The following is a 26,187-nucleotide window of genomic DNA, read 5'->3' on the forward strand; positions in this document are numbered from 1 at the left end:
AAATAAATCCCTAGATTTTAAATACTATCAGATTTTAATAAATTTTTTAAAATTCAAATTAAATATCACCATATTTTAGTAATTTTTTTAAAAAAAATAAATACCCTCAGAATTTAATAAAAAAAAGCAATTTTTATTAAAATGATCAATTTTTTAAAAAATAATAAAATTCAAATTAAATACGTCTTGAATAGAAGAATCCAAAAATCACAGCCCTCCAAGTATTGCCGTGATTGTATTAGTCATTAACACGCAATTGGGTTGACAATGCAATAATTCCAGCACAATCTGCACATGCAACACATAATTCAATCATAAAGAAACTTCTAATAATAGATTACTCATCAGAGATAAGTATCCATGTTATCATCATAACCCAGACAAAACAAACAACATCCTTAATCATTATCAATATTTTATTACATCCTCTGCGATTCAAGTATATTCATTTTCATCTTGTTTCTCCTCGTCACTGTCATCAACATTTACATACACAATAAAATCAACTCGTATATACACGTAAACGATACATACATACAAAACCCAAATTTTCATCTTCAAGAAACAAGTATGGCTTTACTAGGATCAAGTCAGATCGTCGGAAACAGCAATTCCGTTAAGTTTCCGGCGAGTTTTCCGGCGTGGAGAAGATGTAGTAGTAAAACAAGAGTTGGGTTTAGAGTGTTTGCATCTGAAACACAAAGTGAACCGGATCTAAGTGTGAGTGTTAATGGGTTGAATATGCCTAACCCGTTTGTGATCGGGTCGGGTCCTCCTGGAACTAACTATAAGGTCATGAAGAAAGCTTTTGATGAAGGATGGGGTGCTGTCATTGCCAAAACTGTATATGTTTTTTTCATTTTAATAATTCTTTTTAAATTATCATATTTTTAGTTGCTTTGTTATTTTATTAGTATTATCTATGCTTCTATCGATACTGTGTTTATGATTGTTTATTATGTTTCTTTTGGTGTAGTTGTAGTTCTAATCCTCGGAATTTGAAACTACTGTTTTGTAGCAAAATTTGATCATATGATGTTTAGGATTCTTGGTCATGGTTGTGTATGTTTTCTTCTTTATGGGATTTGGAGATTTCGTAGAATTGTTTTTTTAGTTAGTAGTAGTATTACACAAACATGTCAGGTGTAAATATGGCTTGGTTGGTCTTGATCAGCAAAATATAAGAATTTTGTTAAGTAGCTCTTACTTTGATGGTTTCATGCAGCAATCCTTTGAAATAAAAGATTGCTGCTTTGGTTTGGATGCTTACTTAGGCCACCGTAAATCAAATATGTGTTAGCTCCAGTTAGATCAAATAGTAATAGTTACACTTATGTATTATAATAATAGGCTTTGACAATTCCCGTGGATAAACCTTAAAGTTAAACGTCTAATTTTGAACGGAGAGGGGCTATTAGACTTATACATTGATAATGTTTTTGGACTGTGATATATAGGTGTCACTAGATGCTGCTAAAGTTGTGAATGTAACTCCTCGATATGCGCGATTGCGAGCAGATGCAAATGGCTCAGGCTTAGGCCAGATAATTGGGTGGCAAAATATTGAACTTATAAGTGACCGGCCTCTAGAAACAATGTTGCAAGAATTTAAACAGTTAAAGAAAGAGTATCCGGATCGGATTCTAATTGCTTCAATCATGGAGGAGTGCAACAAAGCTTCCTGGGAGGAACTAATTGATAGAGTTGAGCAAACTGGAATTGTAAGTGCACATTTGTCTTTATTATTTTTCATATGGATATGGTTTCCTCAGTTGAAGCTCTTTGTCTAAAGCTATAAATTTTTTGTAGGATGCCATTGAGATCAATTTTTCATGTCCCCATGGTATGCCAGAGCGTAAAATGGGTGCAGCAGTCGGTCAAGACTGTGAATTACTGGGAGAAGTTTGTGAATGGATCAATGCAAAAGCCACTGTTCCAGTTTGGGCAAAGATGACCCCGAACATCACCGACATTACAAAGGTATTCTTGTTTTGTTTTTTGCTTTGATGCATGTTGCAGAACATGATTTTCAGAGCTGTAATGTGAGTTGAGTTTGTTATAATTGAGGTCAATTCGGTTAGAGCTATCAGTCAATTGAACAAATCCTTATAGAGTTAAACTGTCTGCTTTTTTCCTTTCCCTTCCTGTGCAGTTTCAACAGTTTTAAGTTTCAGGTTTAGATCAAAAAGTTCATCAGCTCTAAAATTCTGGACACATCTGTATATGCCTATTTGATGTTTTTACTATTTCATCATTTTGCTTAGTTGCTATTTACATTTTCTTGGGAGTAATTAATCTTGAGGTTGGAAATAAATTAGGGAATTTTTCTAATTGAGCACAACCTAAAGTCAAGCTCTAGTTATATGAGTTTGAGGAAGCACCTTATGAGCTTCTTGACTCACATTGCAACCCTGATGATTTTCGACCTGTCTAGAAGGTTTAGAATAGGAAAGAAAATTTTTCAGAAAAAAAAGGAGCAAGGGAATTTAAAGGTATGTGAGAGTTATCTTCCCAATCATCCCATTATTGGGAAGAAACTTTCAGGGAGAAATTTTTTAAAACCCTTTCACCCAATCTTTTCTTTTCTCCTTAACGAACTCGAGAGCACAACCTAAAGAGAAAATTTTAAATCTTTATGTTTCGTTCTCTTCTCTCGATATTTTAACTCAGGAGCATAAATGATTCATTACGGATCTGTTTACGCCTTTGAACCACAGTTTAATAATGTGTTGTTATATGTTGCATAAATATATTTCACAATTGCGTTGATGAATCTGAAAGTTGATCTGAGGTATATATCTTGCTCTTCCTTGTAGCCAGCAAGGGTTGCTCTTGAATCAGGATGTGAAGGCGTAGCTGCTATAAATACAATAATGAGTGTCATGGGAATTAATCTCAATACATTACATCCTGAACCTTGTGTGGAGGGGTTAGTGATAAAAATACTTTGTTAAGCCATGTGATTTTTGTAAATTGATCTATTGTCATAGCTTAATTCTATTTAACCTTTATATGCTTAGATACTCAACTCCTGGGGGCTACTCTGCCAAGGCAGTTCATCCTATTGCCCTTGCAAAAGTGATGAGCATTGCACAAATGATGAAATCAGATTTTACAGATAAGGATTATTCTCTTTCTGCTATTGGTGGCGTGGAAACAGGTGGTGATGCTGCTGAGTTTATTCTTCTTGGAGCAAATACTGTTCAGGTCATGCCAGTTGCTTTTCCTTTTCTTTTCTTTTTTAATAATCGCACATATATCTTGGCTTTGAATTTATGATTTTTGATTGAAATTCATCTCAAGTCCATCTCACAAACATTTTCAGAGCCTAGTCCATTCTGTTTTCCAGTTGACTTAAATTAATGTAGCTAACTAAGGCATAGTGGTATAAATTCTTTCAATATGTTTGCATGCTAAAGGGCGATGTAAGTCGTTTAGTAATTAACATATATATATTTGGTTCGTACCTGCGGCTTGAGCTTCATTTAAGTTACTGCAGATCCTGGAGCAAAATAGGCTCCAGAATAGCCATATAAATTTAGGTAAGAGATGAAGTAGCTTTGTGCAGTAGCTTAAAATAAAATTTCTACAGTTATACGGAAGGGCTGGAATTGGTTTTAAAGTAAGCATGTTCAAGGAAGATAAACAACAGGAAGTATCCGCTGCCATGGAGTACATGACTGACTTAAGTCGACCTCCTCTCGTGAACATAGTTCTGTTTAAAATTTTGTTTTACTTTAGCAAGTAGAATTTTTTATCATGAATTGGAAAGATTTCCTGGACCAAGTTGCCATGGCCTTGGAATTCATTCACTTTCTAAGCACCAGCACCATGCCAGGATCTAGCACTTGTTGCACACCAAATGAACTACTAAACTATCTTTTCCCCCAAGTGTATTCACACACTCATGCAGCGGGTTGAAGATAAATAGAAGAACAAAGAAACCCAGACTTACTAACAAAGACCCTCCTTTACTAATAAAACAATTTTACAAGATTTAGGTCCCCTTGACCCCCACTTGCCCCTTGCTAGTTTACAAAGTAGGCACTCACAAGCATTCCTGCTTCCTCACTTGACTGCCTTCGTACTTTGCTCTCAAGTGTTTACTTTATCAATCTTGATGATGTTGTCTTTTTGTTGAAATCAGAGGGAAAATAGCTATTGATAATTCCCACACTAATGATATTGAATGCACAATCTTTGTTTAGAATGATTTGTCTGGCGACTCCCGCCGGGTCACTGCATGTTTCTGAAAGCCTGTGCTATTTGGTTGTAGGTCTGTACTGGCGTTATGATGCATGGTTATGATCTTGTAGGAAAGCTCTGTGCTGAACTGAAAGATTTTATGAGAATGCACAACTTTTCGTCCATAGAAGAATTCAGAGGGTAGTCTTCATCTTTATCTTTTACCCTTTCTTTACAAATTTGTTCATTACAGAGATCAAATATTGTACATCTGTTGAAAGTTTAAAACTGTTTATCCGCAGGATGTCTCTTCAGTATTTTACAACCCACACGGAATTGGTCAGGATGCAGAAAGAAGCAATAGAGAAGAAAAGGGCAATGAAGAAAGGACTGGCATCCGACAAAGACTGGACAGGCGATGGATTTGTAAAGGAAAGTGAGAGCATGGTTTCTAACTGATCATGAGACGGGGCCATTAATTTTTTTTCTTTTAGTTCTTTTTAAATGTGGGAACAGTTAAAAAGTGATGACTGAAAATAGTTAATCATCGTTCTTGAACACTTTAAATGGTGAATGGTGAATAAATGTCAAAGATCCAAAGAAACAATCATATGATGAAATAAAGATGTTTTATTCATTTAACATTGTGCCAAAGATACTATTCCTGGATTATTAAGGTAAAATAAATATAATATTTGTTTGAAGTATATTGCAAAGATTATCCCCTGCTTCCTATTTTTGCTTGTTGCTTGATGTATTAATGCTAAAATCAGTGCTCTACTGGAGAATTGGGAAGGAAGAGTGTTGTGTGCATTATAAAAGTCACTCTGTCAATATTTCTGAACATACTTCTGGAAAGATATCTGTTAATCAACTTATCATACATATTTGCATACAATGTCTTGAGTACAGAGGGCGAAAGTTAACTTAATATAGTTTAAATGGTGTAGACCATACCAACTTCCAGAAGCGCAGCGCGGGGGATGTTCAAGGCAACAGGAGGTTGTCTGCAATTTTTATCAAGAAGAACATAGGTCGTGACAAGGAATTTCTTTATAAAACTGGCTCGTTTTTGCACCGACAAATGTGACTGTCCCAAGAAATAAGCAGTGCCGCTCTCTCTAGCATCGACCAGTTCCTGAAGTTCCCTCCTAACTGATACCCGCATTGTTGGACTCTTTGGAGGCAAAATAAATCGAACCTTTTTCTGGTTAGTAGGAGTGCCGCTACTTCCTGAAGGATCAACTGGAGGACTTAGAATCTCTGAATCAGAAGCTCGAGGTACAGAAACTATAGTATTTTCATTCATTGTTTGATTACCAATCACAACCATCCTTCTTTCTGGACTTGTCAAGGATTCCACATCTTCTTCCTCCCTCGATATAAATTCCCCGATGGAAAGAATAATATGATCCTCAAAATCATCTGTATCCCTTACTTGATCACAGTACCCATAACGAACAATGCATCTGTATATCTTGTACTCTTTTGGCCCAACTCTGCCAATAAGATATCGCCGGCTAGGGGAGATGTGAGGCACTGGTAAAAGTTTGAAGGAAACAAAGATGAGCACCTGATGAAATGCAGGAACATTTGTAATAAAATGAGAGAAGAAAGCTGGAATTCCTGTTACAACTTCAGTGTAGATGAATCCGATTCCAGGTACCCTAGAAATTCCAAGACCAGGACTAAGATCTGTGAGCCAATTTACGGGCACCTTGTTTTCTAAGTCGAACTCATACTTCTTACGTGTGCCATAGTGCCAAGAAAGCATGATAGTCATGCAAAATACCAAAAGGATCACTAGACACCAAGCACCTTTATAGAAATTTAACAAACTTGATGATAGATACATTATTTCAACACATCCAAAGAATACAAGAAAACTTGCAGTCAGAAGCCAACTCCTTTCCCAGTATAGCAAAATCACAAGAGACATCAGACAAGTTGTTACCAGCATTCCAGAAATGATAGCAAAACCTACGGATAAAAGTGTTCCTTGAGTAACATGTATCAATAGTGACTAGATAATCACCAAGAAAATCAATCGGACAGATATTCAGCCCAACTCGACCAACTCGACCCTCGGGTTAAAAGACATTAGGTTATAGCAATTGTAAATTTGTATTTTGTTTGCACAAGCAAGTTCAGATAATTTCTTTCCCTCCGAGTCAATCTAAATGGATGAGATTATCCATTACTAACAAATACTCAATATCAGTTATTGAAAACACACCTGTAGCATTTCCAAGTGGTAAAATTTCATGGAAACCTATTGTACAGGCAATGCTGAGGATCATCATAATCCAGTTGACATCTGGGATATAAACTTGACCATGTATTTTATTTGACGTATGAACAACTTTAACTCTGGGAAAGCAACTAAGTGCTTGACACTGGTTAATGATTGAGAAAGTTGCTGTTATAGTTGCTTGGCTTCCAACAGCAGCTGCAAAGAGGGATAACACCACGAAGATATGGCGAAATACTTCTGCTCTCCCCGTATCTTTGTATTAGAAAAACAACAAACAGTTAGGAAAGATAGCTGGGAAACAATAGATAAATATCACTACTTACGATTAGGCACTGATTCACGGAGATGGAAGTACTCTGAAGATGCATTATGAGTGGCACAAACCACTTCGTCGTCATGAGGAATCAAGTGCTTGGATATGAATGCAGCTTGGCCAGCATAACTCAAGACAAGGGCTGGGTAAATCAGGCAGACAAATGCAATCTGCAGTAGAATGAAGAGACCATCCAAGTCTTTAATAAAATTACAGATGGGAAATTCTCAAAATTTTTACCTCTTGATTTTCATTAATTATTATAAAGCTTTATTCCTGAACATAATTTAAATCAATATTATATTTTGTGTTGCTTCATGAGAGATATGCTTTGTGTTAACTGTTCAGAATTACATACTACCTTGATGGATTTCTTTGAGAAATGACCAAGATCTGTAAACATTGCTTCTGATCCTGCATTGTGTAAAATTTACTCTCACATAGTCAGAAAGATGAAGTAACAGTCCAAGGAGTTTAGAGCGAACAGCAGATGGAAGCACTAAAAGCAAACATTAGAACTTTGGACATGATTAAATGAAAAACCATTCAACATGACCTACCTGCTATACATAGAACAAGGTTCCCCAGTAACTTCCAACTTCTAATATCTGCCTGTTTGATAAAGTTGTACATGTACTTGGGGGAAATTGCATACAAGATACGGTGATCCCATTGAACAATATTGTACAAACCCACACCGCTGATGAGAAAAAGCCATATGATGACAACTGGAGCAAAAATTATCCCTATCTTATGGGTTCCATACCGTTGCACCGAGAAAAGGCAAACTAAGATGAAACATGCTGTAGGAACTGGTACATCTGAAAAAAGAAAGGTACAGGAAATTATAACTTGTATGTGGAAACTTGTAAATAAAAAAATAATAATTTGGTGATTTCCAAACAGAAACATGGACCTAGACTTTCAAAGTAAACCATAACGGCCCTTCAACCGTTAAAAACATCTACTCGCAATATTTTTCATCCCATAGTAGAGGTTATACTAAATGAAAATGGAATTGTGACATAAGCCTAACCTGTAAGAAATCTTTCTTACATCAAAGCAGCCATTGGTATTAATAGTACCGCATCATCACATGAAGTGCATCGCAATGAGACACATCCCATCAAGGAGGAAAATAATACTGACTCGCTTGAATACCTTAGTATAAATAGAGTGTTCATTGCTGATAAAAACTAGACGTACGGCAATAAGATGTTTTGTCTAGTGTTCCAAGTTGAGCAAGCTAGAAATTTTGCACATTTGCACCAACTTTAAGAGACCTGTAAATATTATGGTACTAGCCTGTGGGATTTATCTGAATTACCTACATTTTATCAATAGGTGAAAGTGTATATTAGTTGAGACTAGTATATCTTTATGATATGTTATTTAATAAATTTACAATAGCCTTTAATTAATCCATAATGAATACAAAGAACTATTTATAGAAGCACCAATGAGAGATAAACTACCTCTCATTCAAAATATTTCTGGTATATCCCACTTTAATTTAGTATTTTTAAATCCATTAGTTTCAGCAATATTATTATTCGTACTGCAGAAGTGTAGAACTATTTACGTAGTGGTATCATACGATAACATACTTAAGTAACAATTTTTTTTTCTGTTTTTTCAAGAAATGTGGCATGGCAGTGATTAGACATTATACATCAGATTAAGCAGCTGACTTACTAATCCCTGACGAAAGAGATTACAGATTACTGCCGCCGCATGGGAGAGTGCTGTATTTGTCTCTTTATAACAGCACAACACAGCTGATTAAATACATGAGAACTAAAACTAATCTGGTTCTGGCTATAGGAATGGCAACAATCTCTCTGATTCATACTTTCCTTTTTTACTTGTTGACATATGGTGCAAAATTAAGTCATACTTCAAATTTTGACCCATTTTGTGACTAATTATTGTAGGGTTCAAGGGCCAGACTCATTCTGTGTTCTTAGGTGATACCCTCAATGAAAGACCCATATCAGACCATCGATGGACTGCCTCCTCCAAAGCCAAAAAGTTCAGAATTGTCTTGCTTCCATGGGTCCACGGGGCTCCAAAATGCAAGTTGTTACATACAACTAATTTTCCACTTATTTTTTGATGACTTGGAGTACATCCACTTCTAAAATATCTTTTTAAACTAAAGATGGGTTAAAGGGAGTAAAGGACTTATCCATTGTATGGTTGCGAAACAGAGAATCATAGAATAATAAGTTAGTTGCATAGTGCATCCCTTTGATTTGAAGCATTGTCACTTTGGTACCAAAAGTTTCAACAATTGCACTTTGCATCCCAGACTTCTTTGCCAATGTTACCGATAATGGCGGAAAATAACGGAAGAGGTGCAAAGTGCAGTGTCTAAAGAAGTCTGGGATGCAAAGTGCAATTGTTGAAACTCTTGGTACCAAAGTGACAATGCTCCAAACCAAAGGGGTGCACTATGCAATTAACCCTAAAATAATTATTATCCAAGTTAAAGGTAAATAATAACTTGCAATTTGAAACATATCCATGCATATTCCTCTGTTGCAATCCGACTCAATTTGGCTCCAAAAGCTAACAGGAATCCTATGGAATTAGGGAAAACCGTCGTTTATATTGAGATGTACACAACCTTGGGATCTATCCAAATTAAAGTTGCATTTATGTCATGCACGAGCTATTGGTGATCAGCAGTGACCATGGGGTAAAAAAATAACACTCAGTTGATGGAATGTACTTACATTTCTTTAAGTCCCTCTCGAGGCCTCCACATTCCGAGGTAGCTGCTAAGAATTACAATACAATTAGAAAAACTAGCATTAAAAGAATACGAATGTCAGGCAATGCATGATAAAATATACTCAAGAGACAAATGAACTTTTGTATACTTACATCTCTCTGAAATCTTTGCCAATGACAGTTCGAGCCCTTTTGATGCCGATAACACTGGAGTGAAGAAAAACAATATAAATAACCCAGCAATTGGAACATTTTTCTAAGTAGGCATTTAATACTTAATAAAGAGCATAAGTGCATCACTTCTTTAGTAAAGATCATGTAGATCAACAAACCAGATAAAGCTGGCGTAAGAACACCATCGCCAATCATCATACAGGAACCAAATAAAGCTAACAACAGCATCATATAATGACTGATCTTGTTATTCTTAATGGCCCTTCTAGCCCGTGAATTCTTTTTGCTCGGGCTAGTGCTGCCTGTCTCGTAATGCATGATTTCATCAGAACTTTCATCACTTGGAAGCAGCCCGACTTTGGCATGTCTGCAAAGCAATGAGTATAACGAAAAGGTACCACCTGAAAAATGCCATGGAGGTAAACAAGCCTTCTAGACACATCCTGATAAAACTGATGCAAAATTATCAAATGCAATTACCCTCTCCATTATCATCAGCCCTCAACACTATTACAGCATACTTCAGTAAAGGAACAATTGTTAAAGTCCAGAATATGAAGGAGAATATCTCTTTTAAACGCTCATCCGAATCGATATCTTTTGGGCGCATTGATCCAAATACATACAACGGGGCAATACTTAAGCGACCATAGACAACTCCAATGCTTTGAACTGTCAAAAGCACAGTCCTCCTCCAAGTTTCTTTCTGCAGTTTTGTACATTTATCACGTCAGTAGACATCTCATGTTGATAGTATATCTCGAGTATATTGTGGATGATTTATCATTAAAAGGAAATTATCATGTCAGTAGACATCTAATGTTGATAGTACTCAAGCACATTGCGGATGACTTACCAGTAAAAGGAAAAACAGGTTAGCCAAGTTTTATGAAATAAAGAAATGACCACATTATTATCGTTTTGCAAGCAAAAAATGAAAATTTATTGAAAATGTTATGTATCTAGATTGATGGGATCATGAATCCCAATGTCCGGCCTAATAATCACTCCGTAGTCTGTAGAAACCAATGAATATATTTTGAACTTGCAGCTTTTTGGATAACTGGCATCATTTCAAAGATATTAGCAACAGAATGCAGTTACATATTAGAATGATCAAACAACTTCTTGAAAGTTCATCACTCTAGACCAAACTTGTCTTGGATTTTTACATTTTCCATGCACTTAGTCACTTACTCCCTATGTCACTCGAGCATGACAAACTTACTGACCGCATAAATATGACAATATAATGTTACCAATATTTGTTCGGTATCCCGAATTGGTGGTTAATGTTGTGAGCTCATTATTAAGTATGAGAGCTGCTCAAACCTGATATATGAAGGGGTAGATGGTTGATACCCGGTTGCACTCTAGGGTCCACTAGAACCCAATAGGGGTATCTTACAACATGTAATGGTAAACTGTAATACTAATTCAACATAATAGAAAAAATTGTATGTTACCCTCTACCAAAAATAAAGATCACAAGTTAATATTTCCGGAATTAGCTCTACACTATGACACGTTTACTGGATGTAGTTTTAGTGGCAATATGCTCTGTATCAAGTAAGAAATAGCGATAGTAAAACGTTACAACAATAATATTTTAAAATGCACTCCGGAAAAAGCTCTATAAAATAAAAAAGATGTAGTTTCAGTGGCATTATACTCTCTATCAAGTAAGACTTGGGTTAGTAATGCATTATACTGAGAGCCACTTTACATATAAAAACATTTCTTTGGATAGTGTATATGCTTCTAATTATACATATAATTTGTATAGTAAAATTATATATAAAAAAATTACAAATGGCTAACTCTGACTGGAAGTTCCATTTTGGTGGCATAACCACTCAAGTAATAATGATCTAACTATTGAAGAGTATAAGATTCTGTTAAACCTTACTCTCACATCTTAAGATTTTCATTCAGAGCTCGGTTTAGGGAGGGCCTCACCCTCTCAGGTTCTGCCCCTCTCACCCCGTTTGTTTAATTAGATTATTTATTGGTATTAGTAATCGGTTTAGGGAGAGTCTTAGATTATTTATTGGTATTAGTAATCGGTTTAGGGAAGGTCTTACGATATGTAGTGTACGATTGACAATGATTCGCCAGCCTCTTTATATATAATTCTTAACTTTTTGTTATCACAATTCCTCTTCATTTTCAATTTTATTTTTTTATTTTTTTGTCATAATATCTATTTTTTATTAGTGTTATATAAATCAAATATTTGTGTTGTATACATGTGTACGTATGCAAAACTAATACAAATGTACATATGTTTTTGTCAACTTAGAAAATTAATAATTTACACCCAAACAGGGCATAGATAAGCTCCTATCCAATCTAACAACATGATCATTAAAGTAAATTATGGGATTCATATTCGAGGGCCGCTCACATTACTCAAAAACCGCAAACTGAAGAACCGCATAAGTTACATTAGAAGAAAAAACCGGCGGTCCACTGTAAACGTTATCTCTAACTTCAGAACAAAGACAAAACTGCTTAAATATTCCTTTTAGAATATAGTTACCAAAATTATCCCATTCCAACTGGCAAATACAGCTCCCCTTGTAGGCTTGTAAACATTGAAAGCCAGATCCATATATCCAATCCACAACAACATTGTATACAAAGATAGTCAATTTAGATAAGTTCACTTATTAATGTATTGCCTATTGAGCATTGATATGGAGAAAAGCGGAAAAAAGTGAAGCACAAAAACAATATATAATATTAAAAAAATAGTAATCAAGAAGTTAAAATGACAAATTTAATGGCAAAGGTCTAGAGTTCGATTCTCACCTCCCCTCGGAGTACTTCAAATCTAATGCACTAGAACCATATACAAATCACCAACAAATAAGTGAAATTCAAAGTACTAACATAAACATCAATTAAATTTTTAGTGTTATAAATTATCATGACCTGAACATAAACATCAGCAAGAAAACTGAAAAAAATTGAAAAAAGAACTAACACCAATCTTGAAGCACACAATTACAGCAGTAATAAATGAAACATTAACAATAAAAATATTGAAAAAGAATGACCTGAATGTTAGGCAGATGATTCAGTGGAGAACTCATGATCAAATGATTCAGAGCAGAAACAGAGCTTGCATTCAAAAGAGGATCAAGTGTAGGTATTATGTGTGTGTTTGAGAGTAATAAAACTTGACAGGGAGAATGTAACAATGTAAGAGGGTGGTCTGGTCTGGTCTGGTCTGGTCTGAGGGACGAGCAAAACGAGGAGAAAAAGCACACCACACCACCCTTATATTCTTGGCCCTTGTCTTTTTATGTTACTCATCCTGCTAAAATTATTTAATCCTTTTTCTAATAATGGTGTTATTTGTGATTACAGTTTTTGAAAATTGAATTAATTCTTATTTATAAGTGAATTTTAAAAAATTAAATCATTAATCAATTTTTTGATTTTTTCTGAAATTTATAAAATATTTTTAATCAATTTATTAACGATTTTGACCTGCTTATTTTGGCCGCTTTCTGTGATAATCCTGCTACTACATATAGCAAGTGCGTGCATACATGATACAAGGAGAGTGTATGGAAGTGGTAACATTTAATAATGTGAAACTGATACGATGTGCATGACGGATTGAACTGATAGGAACAGCTGAACGTTACAATCACCTTTGCGGGCTTGCACTTTTTCTCTTTTTTATTTTTTGACATTATATTTTATATTTATACAAAATCAGATTTTCATATGTAAAATATTAAAAATATTAGTTAAGAACTGTGGGTGATCCATATATTTCTTATTTATTTTAAAATAAATATGTAGCATGTAGTTGATGAGAATTAAAATAAATATTTGATTAAAATATAGTTGGTTGAATTTAAATATATGAATTCTTTATTATTTATATTTTTAGTATTTAAATTTTAACAATTTTGATACTTATATCTCATTATAATAATTATAATTTTTGTATAACTTAGCAAAGAAGTCGAATCTTGTCGTAAAATATGACGATATTATCTTTTGTTGGTATTAATGTTGTAATGTGTGCTGATTGAGTAGAATTTCTAGCGAATCGTAATTCGAGCTAATCCGACTCATATAACTAATCAAATCTCAATATATATTCGAACTCGACTCGTTTAATTTAACTAATATAGTCGAACCGGCTCGTTAACTAAAGGAGCTGATTTGAATGAGCAGGCTTTAATAAGACTGGACCTGAGATTTCAAGAATCCTAGTTGAAATTTGTTTATATGGCTCTAATATACATCATAACTTAAGATATATTTACTTAAAGGAGTTGAAGTTTTTGGGACCCTTAAGTTTAGCGGACCCTACACAGTTTTTGGGACCCTCAGTTTAGCGGACCCTACACGCAAGTTTTGCTTGTCTATGGTCTGGGTTGAGAGTGTAATCGAGCCAAGTTAATTCGAACAATGTCAGGCTCGGGCTCGATTAAAATAGTTCGAGTTCGAGTTTGAGTTCGATCGAAACTTTAATTTCAAGTTCAAACTCGGCTCGTAAAAAGTTCGATAGGCTTGATTTCGGCTCGAAAACTCGAAAAAATTCAGCAAATACTAACAAAAACTTGAATATAAGTCCGGCTCGAGTTCGATTCGAATATACATAAAAATATAATTAAAATACTAACTATTTAAATTAAAATATATTTATAATAAAAAAAATAAAAAATAGTAGAGGTTCGATAAGGCTCGAGAACCATACGAGCCGAATAATTTGAAGTTCGAGCTCGACTCCCTGAATAATTCGAAAAGTTCGAACTCGAACTCGACTCGATTATTATCAATATGAATTCGAATATTTAACGATCTGAGTTCGAGCAGCTTGACTCGTTTACACCCCTAGTCAGGATCAACACTGAGTTTTAATGAATTGGACAAGCCGATTCATTCAATATTACACTTAATCGAGTCTAAATTTTTTATACCAACTTGATTTATTTATTTTCACGAGCTGAATAAAGCCAACTCATTTTTTTTAGGTGTCGAGTCAAATCCCACTTAAATGAGTTCACTCTGCTCAAATTAGAGTAGAGCCGTAGATGTTAGATTAGGTAACCCCGAAGAGTCTCAAATTGTGTTTGATATTCAAATTATTTCTAAATTGATAATCTGGTACCAGAAAATTATATTTGAAAATTTTAAATTATGAATGTCTTAAAATAAAAATATATTTAGGCGGGTTAATTTTTTCCAAATCATAAGAAAGAACTCATATTAAGAATAAATTTGAATATATATATATATATAATTTTTTACAAAAAAATAACTTAGATATGAAAGGAGAATTTACATATTGTATTCGATAACAAAATGAGGACATTAGTATTTTTATTTATCTAAATTTTAATAGTTTAATTGAAGTATATAAAAATTAAATTTAAATATATCCGATCAATGTTGTCATTATACATTTCCGATTAATAATAACCTAATTTATTATTTTTACTTGCTTAAACTTTTTTCTTTGTTTTCTATAAAAAAAATAAAAACAAATTTTATTATATATAAATACGTTCACCTACTTTGTTTGGATGTGACAAGATTCAAACAAACCAAAGAGAAAAGGCTAGACTGTATTTTTAAGAAAATTGCAAATTTTACACATTTTGTTCTATATAATGCTATATACTCAAGCGCGGGGATTCAGGACTAACCCAGTGCCTCGTAAAAACAAAAATTAATGATTTTATATTAAATTTTTAAAATTTAATAATACATATATATAGGGGTTATTCTAATAAAAAATATTTTAGAATAAAATCTAAAAATCAAATAATATTTTTTTGAAAATTACTTCGAAACATAACACATATGGTATACAAATCGATTATTGAGAGATGTAGAAAAATACAGTGAAATTGAATTTAAAAAAAAACTTAAGGTTTGACGGGAAAAATCAAATTAAAAACGAAGGGGAAAAGCTGAAATTGAGTGTGGGAGGGTGCAGAGTAGTTGAGTGTGTTGATTTAGGGGAACATTAGATTAGATAGATCGGATGGTTTAGATTAGTTTCTAATTTTTATTTTAAATTTAGTTTATATTTGATCATTCCTCTATATATATATATATATTCATATATTATAAAATATTTATACTAAAAAAGGTCAAATATCCATTTGAGGCCCGTAAATCTTCTATAAATTGAGTCATAATTAATTTTATTTGGAGTTATATATATTTAAATTGGAAATTAAATAATTAAAATATTAATCTTTAGTACTTAAATATTAAAAAAAAAATTAAAAAAATAGGTGGCCTGCAAATGCGTTTACCCCGCGTGGTGGGGGTAGTGATGACTGAAGAGTCATCATCTGGATATTGTCAGAAGAGGGAACAATAATGCAAGTGCGCACGTGAATTGAGCTCTTTTACAAATCCCTAAATTTATGGTCTAAACCGGATTGCTGTTTTAACTTCTTAATTAATTATTAATTGTAACAGACGGCCAAATTATTCTCGTGTTCGTATTAGTAGCCAAATAATCTTGAGAAATCTTATTTTAACTTCAATACCAAACCAAAGCGAAAAGATACAAATGCCCTATCTATCTGCTGTCATTTAAGTGCTGCTTTTATCATTTCACTTGCATTTTACTTTCAAAGTTAAAATTTAACTTTGGAAATAACATTTCACTTAATCTAATTGAGGGGAATACTTTTCTAAACTTATCCTCTATCAAACCATTAATTAATTTGATTTAATAGAACTAAATTGCTCGAGGCTAAAGCCTGATAAACATCATGAGGAAAGCCAAAAGAAAAGTCAATGAATTACCTGGGCATATTTTGCAATAAATGGATATGAAGGCGATAAAATAATTTAAGTTTATCTTTCCATGTTTCTGAAATTGTTTGATTTTCGCTTATTTCAAAAAAATTTAAAAATAAATAAATATTTGTAAGATACATAATTCTAATTAGATATATATAAATCTAATTATTTAAAAGAAAAGAAAAATAAAATCCTACTGTTGTGCCCCAAATTTACATGGGTTCAATTTAAGGTTCATATAAAACATGGACTTTTTTGGTATTAACTAGGAATGATTTTGATATGGATTGGATTCATGAAAATGGATAATTGGAACATATTCAGGTTCTGATGTGAACATGAAATTCCCCTTGTTGTGTGAACCTCACGGTAATTATATGAAGTTGGAGCTCCTTATAGGGGATTAGCTGATGTGGTAGGTGCAGATGTGCGCCTGGTGAACCCCCAGAAGGGTAGGAGAGATATTGAAAGTATCTCTATAATCAATCAATCTGGAAGGGTATCAGGTGGAGGTATGCATGTGTACTCCTCACGGTATCAGTATGTGGACCGTACCTCCTTAAATAAAGGAGAATATATTATATCTCTATTTAATGACTTTTAAATGGAAATCATTCATTCTAAACGTGATGATTACTTACATTTTAAGGATAATTACTTGGACTCATGGATAATCATTAATCCCTCCGTTCCACCGTTCCACCGCATAGTTTACGTACACTGTTTGCATATATTTTGATACTTCAAAAAAGTATAGTTTCATAACATTTCTTTTTAAATTTTGTTTGAATAAAAGTTTAAACATGAAACATTTTTTTCAGATTTTTTTTAAAAAAAATATTATGGAAGTATACTTTAAATGAGCATTGAAAAGCGTGCCGAAAAATAACGTAAACAATCCAGTGGGATGGAGGGAGTATAATTGATGAATCAACTGGAAATTAGGTGTCCTGCTATGCATGGACACTGAAAGCCGACCCGGGAAGCAATTGGGTCAGTTATGAAATCTGGATTTTTGTTATTAGCAATGTGGCTTGCTGCTCAAGGACATGAATCCAACCCTAAAAGAACTACATTGAATTTGATCCCTATCTACAGGGTATGTAGGCAGTTGGCAAAGTGGTTCTGATTTTTCAATATCTATGCGAATTGGCACGTGTAATAACGGTGATCAATTTGCAGGTCCAGATTCACATGTGTAACCACACAAGTGGAAGGTGATAGTGGCTCTAATTTCACTCAAAGCTCTGCCCGTAATACCACTGATTCTAGTGAAGGGAATGAGAATGATGAGAAAGTTTCATATGGAGATGGGTTAGTACAAGTATAAGGACCTCTGTAAGGCTTCGGAGAGAATGAAGGCTGAAAAGAAAGGGATTTTTGGTTTGACAGTGGCTTCACCCTTTACTAAGAAAATACGGGATTCACCCCTTCCTCGCTCATACAGGGGGATAGGTGACCTAAAGTTTAATGGGGGTACTGAACCAGTGGAGTAACTCAGCCGTTTTAATATTGAGATGGAAGCTTTATCTGGTGAAGGACCTAACCAAATGCAGATTGTTGGCTGCTATACTACGGGAGAATACCCATCAGTGTTTCAAGAGGCTCCAGGAAACTCAATCCCTTCGTGGAGGTAGATGTGTGAGATCTTTGTTACTCAGTTTCGGGTTTCAGTTGCTTATGCTCCACCTGCTAACACGTTGGCAAATATTAAGCAACGTGAAAATGAGACACCAAGGGAATAATTCAAGTGCTTCAATGCCGAGGTATTTATTATTTCCCAACAATACAACAACAGAATTACATAGGGGGGGGTTGAATGGAATTCTAGTTTCTTTTTGTTTTCTGAAAACTCTTTACAAAATATATATCTGTGTTTTTGAATAAATAAGAATGTAGATAGAGCTTTTAAAGTATTCTACTAACATAATGTTTAAAAACTTTCTGGTGGATTTGTCTTTCCACCAGATATATATATTTGAAGAAATCTATGTGATGTAAATTGCACACAACTGCTTACAAGTATTTTACAAATTAGAACTTGAGTGTGTTTTCTGAGGATACAACTTGTTAGATATATTTGATAATGTCATGTGTAATATGATTTGTGTTTAGTTTTCAGATCTTACATAACAGGACATATCAATACTTAACTGGAAATCAGCACTTATAATGAAGACAGAACTTAAGATATCAGAACTTAAGTTATCAGAACTTAAGGTTCAGAAGATATTTATCAGGAGATAATATCAGGACTTAAGATGACTTTCAGATAAGGCAGGCGGCTGATTGAAAGGAAAGAAGATCGAGACTAAGACGGAAAGAATTATGCATGAAGAAGGAAATCTATGAAGAATAGAAAACTTGGAAGAAAAGATAAATAGTTGATATATTTTAGGAAGCAGAATTATATTCCTTATCAATTAGAAGATTATCTTGTAACTGTGTAGTATATAAACACATGCATAGAGTTTACACTATAAGTGTTACGATTATTGAAGTTATTATTCTTTGTAACTCTAGCAGCTCTCGTGATAATTTGTTCATCACTGAGAGAGGACAGTTCCATATTGTAACAGAGTTTATTGTGTTGAATAAAATCTGTTTTCTGTTACTTGAGTTCTTATATTCGATTTGATTGTGCTAAACACTGTATTCAACCCCCTTCTACAGTGTGTGTGACCTAACAAGTGGTATCAGAACCTTCTGTTAATACACAAACAGTTTAAGATCCAAAATCAATCATGTCTGAAGAAGAAACTCCAACCAAGCCCACCAAAACTGAAGATCCTCCAAAAACTGTAACTCAAAGTCGATATGAGACTATAAGAGTTCCCATGTTGAAACCTTCTGAGTATTACATATGGAAAGTGAAGATGGATATGTTTCTGGAAGCTACAGATCCATAATATCTTGACTGGATTTATGAAGGACCACATATGCCAACCAAACTCTCTGTGGAAGTTGCAGGTCAGCCAACAAAGTCTGTACCAAAGGAGAAAAGTGATTACACTGCTGAAGATATCTCATCAATTGCAAAGGATGCAAAGGTAAGATACTTGCTACATAGTGCCATAGATAATGTCATGTCAAACAGGGTAATTAACTGCAAAACTGCAAAAAAGATATGGGATGCTTTGGAAACAAGGTATCAGGGAACTGATTCAATCAAAAAGAACAGAAAGACAATACTCACTCAAGAGTATGAACACTTTGACTCAAAGCCTGATGAGTCATTAACTGATTTATATGACAAATTTGTCAAACTCTTGAATGATTTGTCACTAGTTGACAAATAGTATGATATTGAAGATTCAAATCTTAAGTTCCTATTAGCTCTTCCTGAAAGATGGGATTTGAAGGCCACAATAATAAGAGACAACTATAATCTTGATGAAACAACTCTTGATGAAATTTATGGGATGCTCAAGACTCATGAACTTGAGATGGAACAAAGAAGTAAGAGGAATGGAAGAAAGTCAAGAACAGTTGCCTTTGTGGCTGAGGAGGAAAGTCCCAAAGTAGATGCCTCAAGAAAAGGCAAGGAAAAAGCTCTCATCACAAAGTCTGATATTGAGTCATCAAGTTCTGATGGTGATGATGACTCAGAAACTGAAAGTATACCTGAGATGGACCATGATGAGGAGATGATGAAGCTGTGTGCTCTTATGGTGAAAGGGATCACAAAGATTGCGTACAGAAAATTCAGGTGAGGAAAGAAGTTTTCCAGGAAAGGTGCAAATTCTGAAAAGAAAGGTTTCAGAAAATCTGAAGGCAAAGGTGGAAAGTCTGACAGAGGAGATTACTCAAATGTTAAATGCTACAACTGGGGTGAGAAAGGCCACATATCTCCAGATTGCAGAAAAGGAAAAAGTGACAAAGGCAAGGCTCTTGTCACAAAGAAGAAAAGCTGGTCAGATGTTTTAGATTCTGAGGATGAGGAAAACTATGCCTTGATGGAAAATGCTGATAGCAGTTCTGATACTGCTGACTTAAAGGTACCTCAAACTACTTATGTCTTTCATACTGATGATATTACTGAGTTGAGAAGATATCTTAAAACCATATTCATTAGTTATAAAGATCAAACTTTAATATATGAAAGATTAACTTCTGAAAATCTTGCTTATAAAAAGAGGAATGATTATTTAGAAAAGGAGTTAGTCATGTTCCATCAAACTCAGAAAGATAGAGATGATGCCTTTTATGTTAGGGATGAAGTGTTAAAAATGAATGAATCTCTAAAAACTGAGTTAGAAAAGGAAAGAGAGATTATCAGGACTTGGACTAACTCTGGTAAAACAACTCAGGATATTCTTAGTAGTAAAAACTGGAAAGAGGGCTTAAGTTATGGAGATGGTAAGAACAGTAAGGGAACTGTAGAAACTGAGCCTATATTTGTTAAACAAAAAACAAAGGTAAATCCTGTTAAGTTTGTAACTGCAAAGTCTGATATTGATAAATCAGAAGTTAAGGAGAAAATAACTTCTGACAAACCTAAACATGATAAGCCAACCGAAATTAACATGGGCTTAATGACAAAGAAGCAGCTTAAGCATAAGCTGAAAGATGTTAAGAATGTAAACAAGGTAAAACCACCTAGGAAAAATAGGAATGGAAAGGAAGGTGTGAACAAAAGTAACAATTATAAGCCTGTTCCTAATGCTCCTAGAAAAACATGTCATAACTGTGGAAATTCTAACCATCTGGCTTCTTTTTACAGGAAGAATAAGAATATAAACTCCTTACCTTCAAAATCAGGAGTTAAGAGTCAGTCTATTAGATATAATCCACAAAATCCTTGTTTTCATTGTGGTAGTTTATGAAATTCTATTTATACTTGTAAGGAATATCATAGTTTGTACTATGATTATTATCAAATAAAACCTTCTGTAAAGAAAGTTAGCATTATTCCTTCTAGTGTAAGTTCTGATGCAAAGTCTGATATTGCAAATTCTGATAATAAAACTGTTAACATAAACTCTGATGCTAAATCCACTGCAAATGTTAACAAACTTAAAAAGGCTAAAGGATCCATGCAAGTCTGGGTCCTTAAAACTAATCACTAGTGGTCTTTGTGATTGCAGGGCAACAGGAAAAACATCCTAGTTCTGGACAGTGGATGTTCAGGAGATATGACTAGAAATAAAGCCCTGCTATCAGACTTTGTGGAGAAAGCTGGCCCAGGTGTTTCTTATGGAGATGGCAACATTGGAAAAACTCTGGGATATGGAAATATCAATCTTGAGAATGTCATCATTGAAAAAGTAGCTCTGGTCTCGGGACTTAAACACAATCTGCTGAGTGTAAGTCAAATATGTGATAGAGGTTATCATGTGGATTTCTTTGAAGAACACTGTGAAGTTGTAAGCGAATCTACATGCAAAGTTTTTCTAAAAGGATACAGGCATGGTAACATTTATGAAGCCAAGCTTTCAACAAGTACTGATGGTTCTGCAATCTGTCTGTTGAGTAGATCATCAATTGAAGAAAGCTGGGATTGGCACAAGAAACTCTCTCATTTAAATTTCAACAACATAAATGAACTAGTCAAAAAAGATCTTGTGAGAGGATTGCCAAAATCAGTATTTGCTCCTGATGGCCTTTGTGATTCATGTCAGAAGGCAAAACAAAGAAAATCTTCATTCAAGAGCAAGACTGAATCATCAATTCTTGAGCCTTGAACAAAGAAAATCTTCATTTAAGAGCAAGACTGAATCATCAATTCATGTTGATCTATTTGGTCTAGTTAATGTCATGTCTATTACAAAGAAGAAATATGCTATGGTCATAGTGGATGAGTTAACCAGATACACATGGGTGTATTTCTTGCACACAAAAACTGAAACTGCATCTATCTTGATTAATCATGTCAAGCAACTGGATAAATTGGTCAAAGATTCTGTGAAGATCATAAGAAGTGATAATGGCACTGAGTTTAAGAATTTGATCATGGAAGAGTTCTGCAAAGACCATGGAATAAAGCAGCAATTTTCTGCTTCTGGAACTCCACAACAAAATGGAGTTGTTGAAAGAAAGAATAGAACTCTTATTGAAACTGCACGAACTATGCTTGATGAAGCAAAGTTGCCAACCTACTTTTGGGCTGAAGCTGTGCAGACTGCTTGTTTTACTCAGAATGCAACACTCATTAACAAGCATGGAAAAACACCATATGAGATGGTGAAGAAAAAGAATCCAAATCTGAAGTATTTTCATGTATTTAGATGCAAGTGTTTTGTTCTTAAGACTCATCCCGAACAACTATCCAAATTTGATCTAAAAGCTGATGAAGGAATTTTTATTGGATATCCACTTTCTATAAAAGCCTTCAGAGTCTACAATTTAAGAACAAGGGTTGTCATGGAATCTATCAATGTCTCTTTTGATGATAAGAAGATTACTATACTTGAAGATTTCAATGATCATGATCAGCTGAGATTCGAAAATGAAGTTTTAAATTCTGATTCTGTAAATCCTGATACTGCAAACTCTGATGGATTAAACTCTGATGTTATTGAAACTGTGGTGACTACGCCTAAGGAGAATGCACCTCTGTAGGGGGAACATACTAAAGATCCAACCACATCTCAAGAAGCATCAGAACCCACAACAGGCTCTTCAAGTTATGATGGGCCAAGTTCTGATAATTCTGGAAACTCATGTTCTGATATTTCTGGAAACTCAAATAATGAAGGATCCAACTCAGAGAGCATAATTTCAGGGGGAGCATCAGAAAATGTTGATGGAGACAGCATGGATCATGGGGGAGCATCCAGTTCTAGAGAAAACCTTCCATCTGCAAGGAAGTGGACTAAAGCATATACACCTGACTTAATTATTGGATATCCTGATGCAGGTGTCAGAACTAGAACAGCTACATCAAATGAATGTCTTTATCAGACTAAACCAAAGAAAGTGGAAGAAGTTCTTCAAGATACTGATTGGGTGCAAGCAATGCAAGAAGAGTTAAATGAATTTGAAAGAAATAAAGTCTGGACCCTAGTGCCAAGACCAAGGAACAGATTAGTTGTTGGTACAAAATGGGTGTTCAGAAATAAAACTGATAGTGATGGCATAATTACAAGGAACAAAGCAAGGCTGGTTGCAAAAGGATACTCTCAACATAAGGGAATTGATTATGATGAAACATTTACACCAGTTGCTAGATTGGAAGCCATAAGAATATTTTTGGCTTATGCTGCTCACAAGAAGTTTAAAGTCTTTCAAATGGATGTGAAAATGCTTTTCTTAAAGGAGAATTAGAAGAGGAAGTATATGTTGAACAACCTCCAGGCTTTGTAGATCCCAAATTTCCCAATCATGTCTACATGTTTGATAAAGCACTTTATGGCCTTAAGCAAGCTCCAAGAGCATGGTATGAGACATTTGCTCAATTTCTTCTGTAAAGTGGATTTAACAGAGGAACTATTGACAAGACACTATTCTACCTCAACCATGGAAATGACTTACTTTTGATGCAAATATATGTTGATGATATCATTTTTGTAACTACAAATGACAGACTTTGTAAGAAGTTTGCCAAACTGATACAGTCAAGATATCAAATGAGTATGATGAGAGAACTTAACTATTTTCTGGGCCTTCAAGTCAAGCAGAATGAAGAAGGAACTTTTATTTGTCAATCTAAGTACACCAGAAATTTGTTGAAGAAATTTGGAATGCAGGATTGTACAAGTGCATCCACTCTTATGGCCACTGCAACTAAGTTGGATAAGGATACTGGTAAATCAGTAGATATTACTGATTACAGAGGTATGATTGGCTCTCTACTCTATCTAACTGCAAGTAGACCTGATATCATGTATGATACCTGTCTTTGTGCAAGATTTCAAGCAGATCCAAGAGAACCTCACTTCACAGCTGTGAAAAGAATTTTTAAGTACCTTAAGGGTACAACTGATCTGGGATTGTGGTATCCTAGAGAATCAGACTTTAAGCTAGTAGGTTACTCAGATGCAGATTTTGCAGGATGCAAAATTGACAGTACAAGTACAAGTGGAAGCTGCCAGTTTCTTGGAGGCAGATTGGTTTCTTGGTTTAGCAAGAAACATAAGTCAATTTCCACATCAACTGCAGAAGCAGAATACATTGCTGCAGGAAGCTGTTTTGCACAGATTCTTTGGATGAAGAATCAGTTACTAGATTATGGGTTAGAATTTTCTAAAATCCCTATTTACTGTGATAATCAAAGTGCTATTGCTATGACAGGTAATCCAGTTCAGCACTCAATGACAAAGCACATCAGCATTAGGTACCATTTCATAAGGGAACATGTGGATGAAGGTACAGTGGAATTGTATTTTGTTCCTACAGATCAACAACTAGCAGATATCTTCACAAAACCACTGTGTGAAGCTACGTTTACAAGATTGGTAAATGAACTTGAAATGGTTTCAGGTTCTTTCTTTAAATCTGCTTAGTTTATGTTCTGATACATCAGACTTTATGATCAGTATTTACAGATATCACTATTTTTGTGTATTATGTGCTTAAATTGCAAATTACTTAAGTGCTGATTGTTGTCTGATGTGAATTTCTAAACTCTGATAGTGATATGAATATTTCTGTGACTATTCAATCCAATGAGGATAACTGTGCTAGATGCTGACCTAGTAATCTTTAATATACTAAAGATCCCATGTTTGAAGTAATCATTTATGTGGAAATCTATTAACACAAGCAAATTCTGATATTGAGCTTAGTTAAGTTTACTTTGTGTATCTTATTACTAAGTCAAAAACTAGAATAGTGCTTCTTATTTGTTAAGTTCTGATGTTAGTAAATTTGGTGAATGTACTAAGTGTTTATAAGCCTCACTTATCAAAAGAAAAAGAAAAGAAATAAAAATTAGGTACTCCTTTGAGACCTAGAGTAAAAAATGTGGAAGGGAAGACCCAAGTGCATTGCTGGTATTAAGTAATATGCATGAGAAAAGCAAAATAAAATTTTCTTGGTGACTTTTCACACTCTATGATTACTGGAGAAATGCTCTGATAACTGCATAAATTCTGATAAGCAGTCGTGACTGACTTACACTGGGAAGCCACTGTAAAATAGAATTTCAAAAGATGCATAAAATGAGCACAAAATAGTTGAGGTGGACTCATGCATGAACTCATTCTAAAGTAGACTTCAGAATAATGACAGATTTTAAGTAAAGTTCTTAGTTATGCCTTATTTCTAAAATGTACTGAAGTGAATAAGACTTTACTCTTTGTCTGATATTTAGCTTAATGCACACACTTACACTCCATATGAATAATGAAAATTACTGTGGTGATTAATGTTATTTTAGATGAACAGTTTATGTATCAAATTGCATAAATTCTGAGGACAAGTTCTGATGGAAGTTCTGATGATTAAGTTCTGATGAAACTATATCAGTATTTGTGTGAAGAATTACAGGAATACACATTCACTTTTCGAGTTAAGGAGCCATATTCTGATGACTTTTAAATCCTGATAATAATCAAGTTTTGATGTTGTCGTGACGGTATTTATTTACTTGGTTTATTTTTGGTCATTACGTGAACGATAATATTTTTACAGATTATTGGTTAATGTGAGATAAAACAGTCATAATCATTGTGGGTTAGTGGTTAGCGTGTATGTCTTGAAAACCTGCATGCGCACGATAATTATTATCATATCCCGTGCCCATTAACTCTGGCTTTAGATCTTTTACTGACTGTTATTATTACACATC

General features: G+C 34.3%; 2 protein-coding genes across 3 annotated transcripts; one reads left to right on the plus strand and one right to left on the minus strand.

Annotated features, from left to right (window-relative positions):
- Positions 1 to 304: 304 nt before the first annotated feature.
- LOC141672888 (dihydropyrimidine dehydrogenase (NADP(+)), chloroplastic) lies at positions 305 to 4,827 on the plus strand. The gene is made up of 7 exons (XM_074479576.1): positions 305 to 843; positions 1,458 to 1,721; positions 1,810 to 1,980; positions 2,817 to 2,929; positions 3,021 to 3,207; positions 4,277 to 4,386; positions 4,488 to 4,827. Exons 1-7 carry the CDS (start codon positions 571 to 573, stop codon positions 4,642 to 4,644), a joined length of 1,275 nt encoding a protein of 424 aa, XP_074335677.1. The 5' UTR covers positions 305 to 570; the 3' UTR covers positions 4,645 to 4,827.
- A 146-nt stretch (positions 4,828 to 4,973) lies between these two features.
- On the minus strand, positions 4,974 to 12,965 carry LOC141672887 (potassium transporter 6-like). Of its 2 annotated transcripts, none has more exons than XM_074479575.1 (10): positions 12,725 to 12,965; positions 10,143 to 10,368; positions 9,821 to 10,063; positions 9,642 to 9,695; positions 9,491 to 9,532; positions 7,313 to 7,573; positions 7,114 to 7,166; positions 6,763 to 6,922; positions 6,422 to 6,691; positions 4,974 to 6,165 (listed from the first exon to the last, which is right to left on the minus strand). In XM_074479575.1, the coding sequence occupies exons 1-10, from the start codon at positions 12,758 to 12,760 to the stop codon at positions 5,123 to 5,125; spliced, it is 2,388 nt and encodes a 795-aa protein (XP_074335676.1). In that variant the 5' UTR covers positions 12,761 to 12,965; the 3' UTR covers positions 4,974 to 5,122. The 2 variants fall into 2 exon arrangements, with proteins under 2 accessions (XP_074335676.1, XP_074335675.1); XM_074479574.1 differs by having other exon boundaries at positions 9,491 to 9,535.
- Between the last annotated feature and the right edge of the window lie 13,222 nt (positions 12,966 to 26,187).

This window comes from Apium graveolens, chromosome 7 (assembly GCF_009905375.1).
Source record: "Apium graveolens cultivar Ventura chromosome 7, ASM990537v1, whole genome shotgun sequence".
NCBI classification, from domain to species: Eukaryota; Viridiplantae; Streptophyta; class Magnoliopsida; order Apiales; family Apiaceae; genus Apium; species Apium graveolens.

Coding starts and splice junctions, on each gene's coding strand:
- LOC141672888 (XM_074479576.1), top strand. CDS start 571: ATGGCTTTACTAGGATCAAGTCAGATCGTCGGAAACAGCAATTCCGTT. Junction 844..1,457: donor GTGCTGTCATTGCCAAAACT/GTATATGTTTTT, acceptor TGTGATATATAG/GTGTCACTAGATGCTGCTAA. Junction 4,387..4,487: donor TCCATAGAAGAATTCAGAGG/GTAGTCTTCATC, acceptor GTTTATCCGCAG/GATGTCTCTTCAGTATTTTA.
- LOC141672887 (XM_074479574.1), bottom strand. CDS start 12,760: ATGAGTTCTCCACTGAATCATCTGCCTAACATTCAG. Junction 6,923..7,113: donor TCTCAAAGAAATCCATCAAG/GTAGTATGTAAT, acceptor ATTCTACTGCAG/ATTGCATTTGTCTGCCTGAT. Junction 6,166..6,421: donor ACCACTTGGAAATGCTACAG/GTGTGTTTTCAA, acceptor TTTTATCCGTAG/GTTTTGCTATCATTTCTGGA.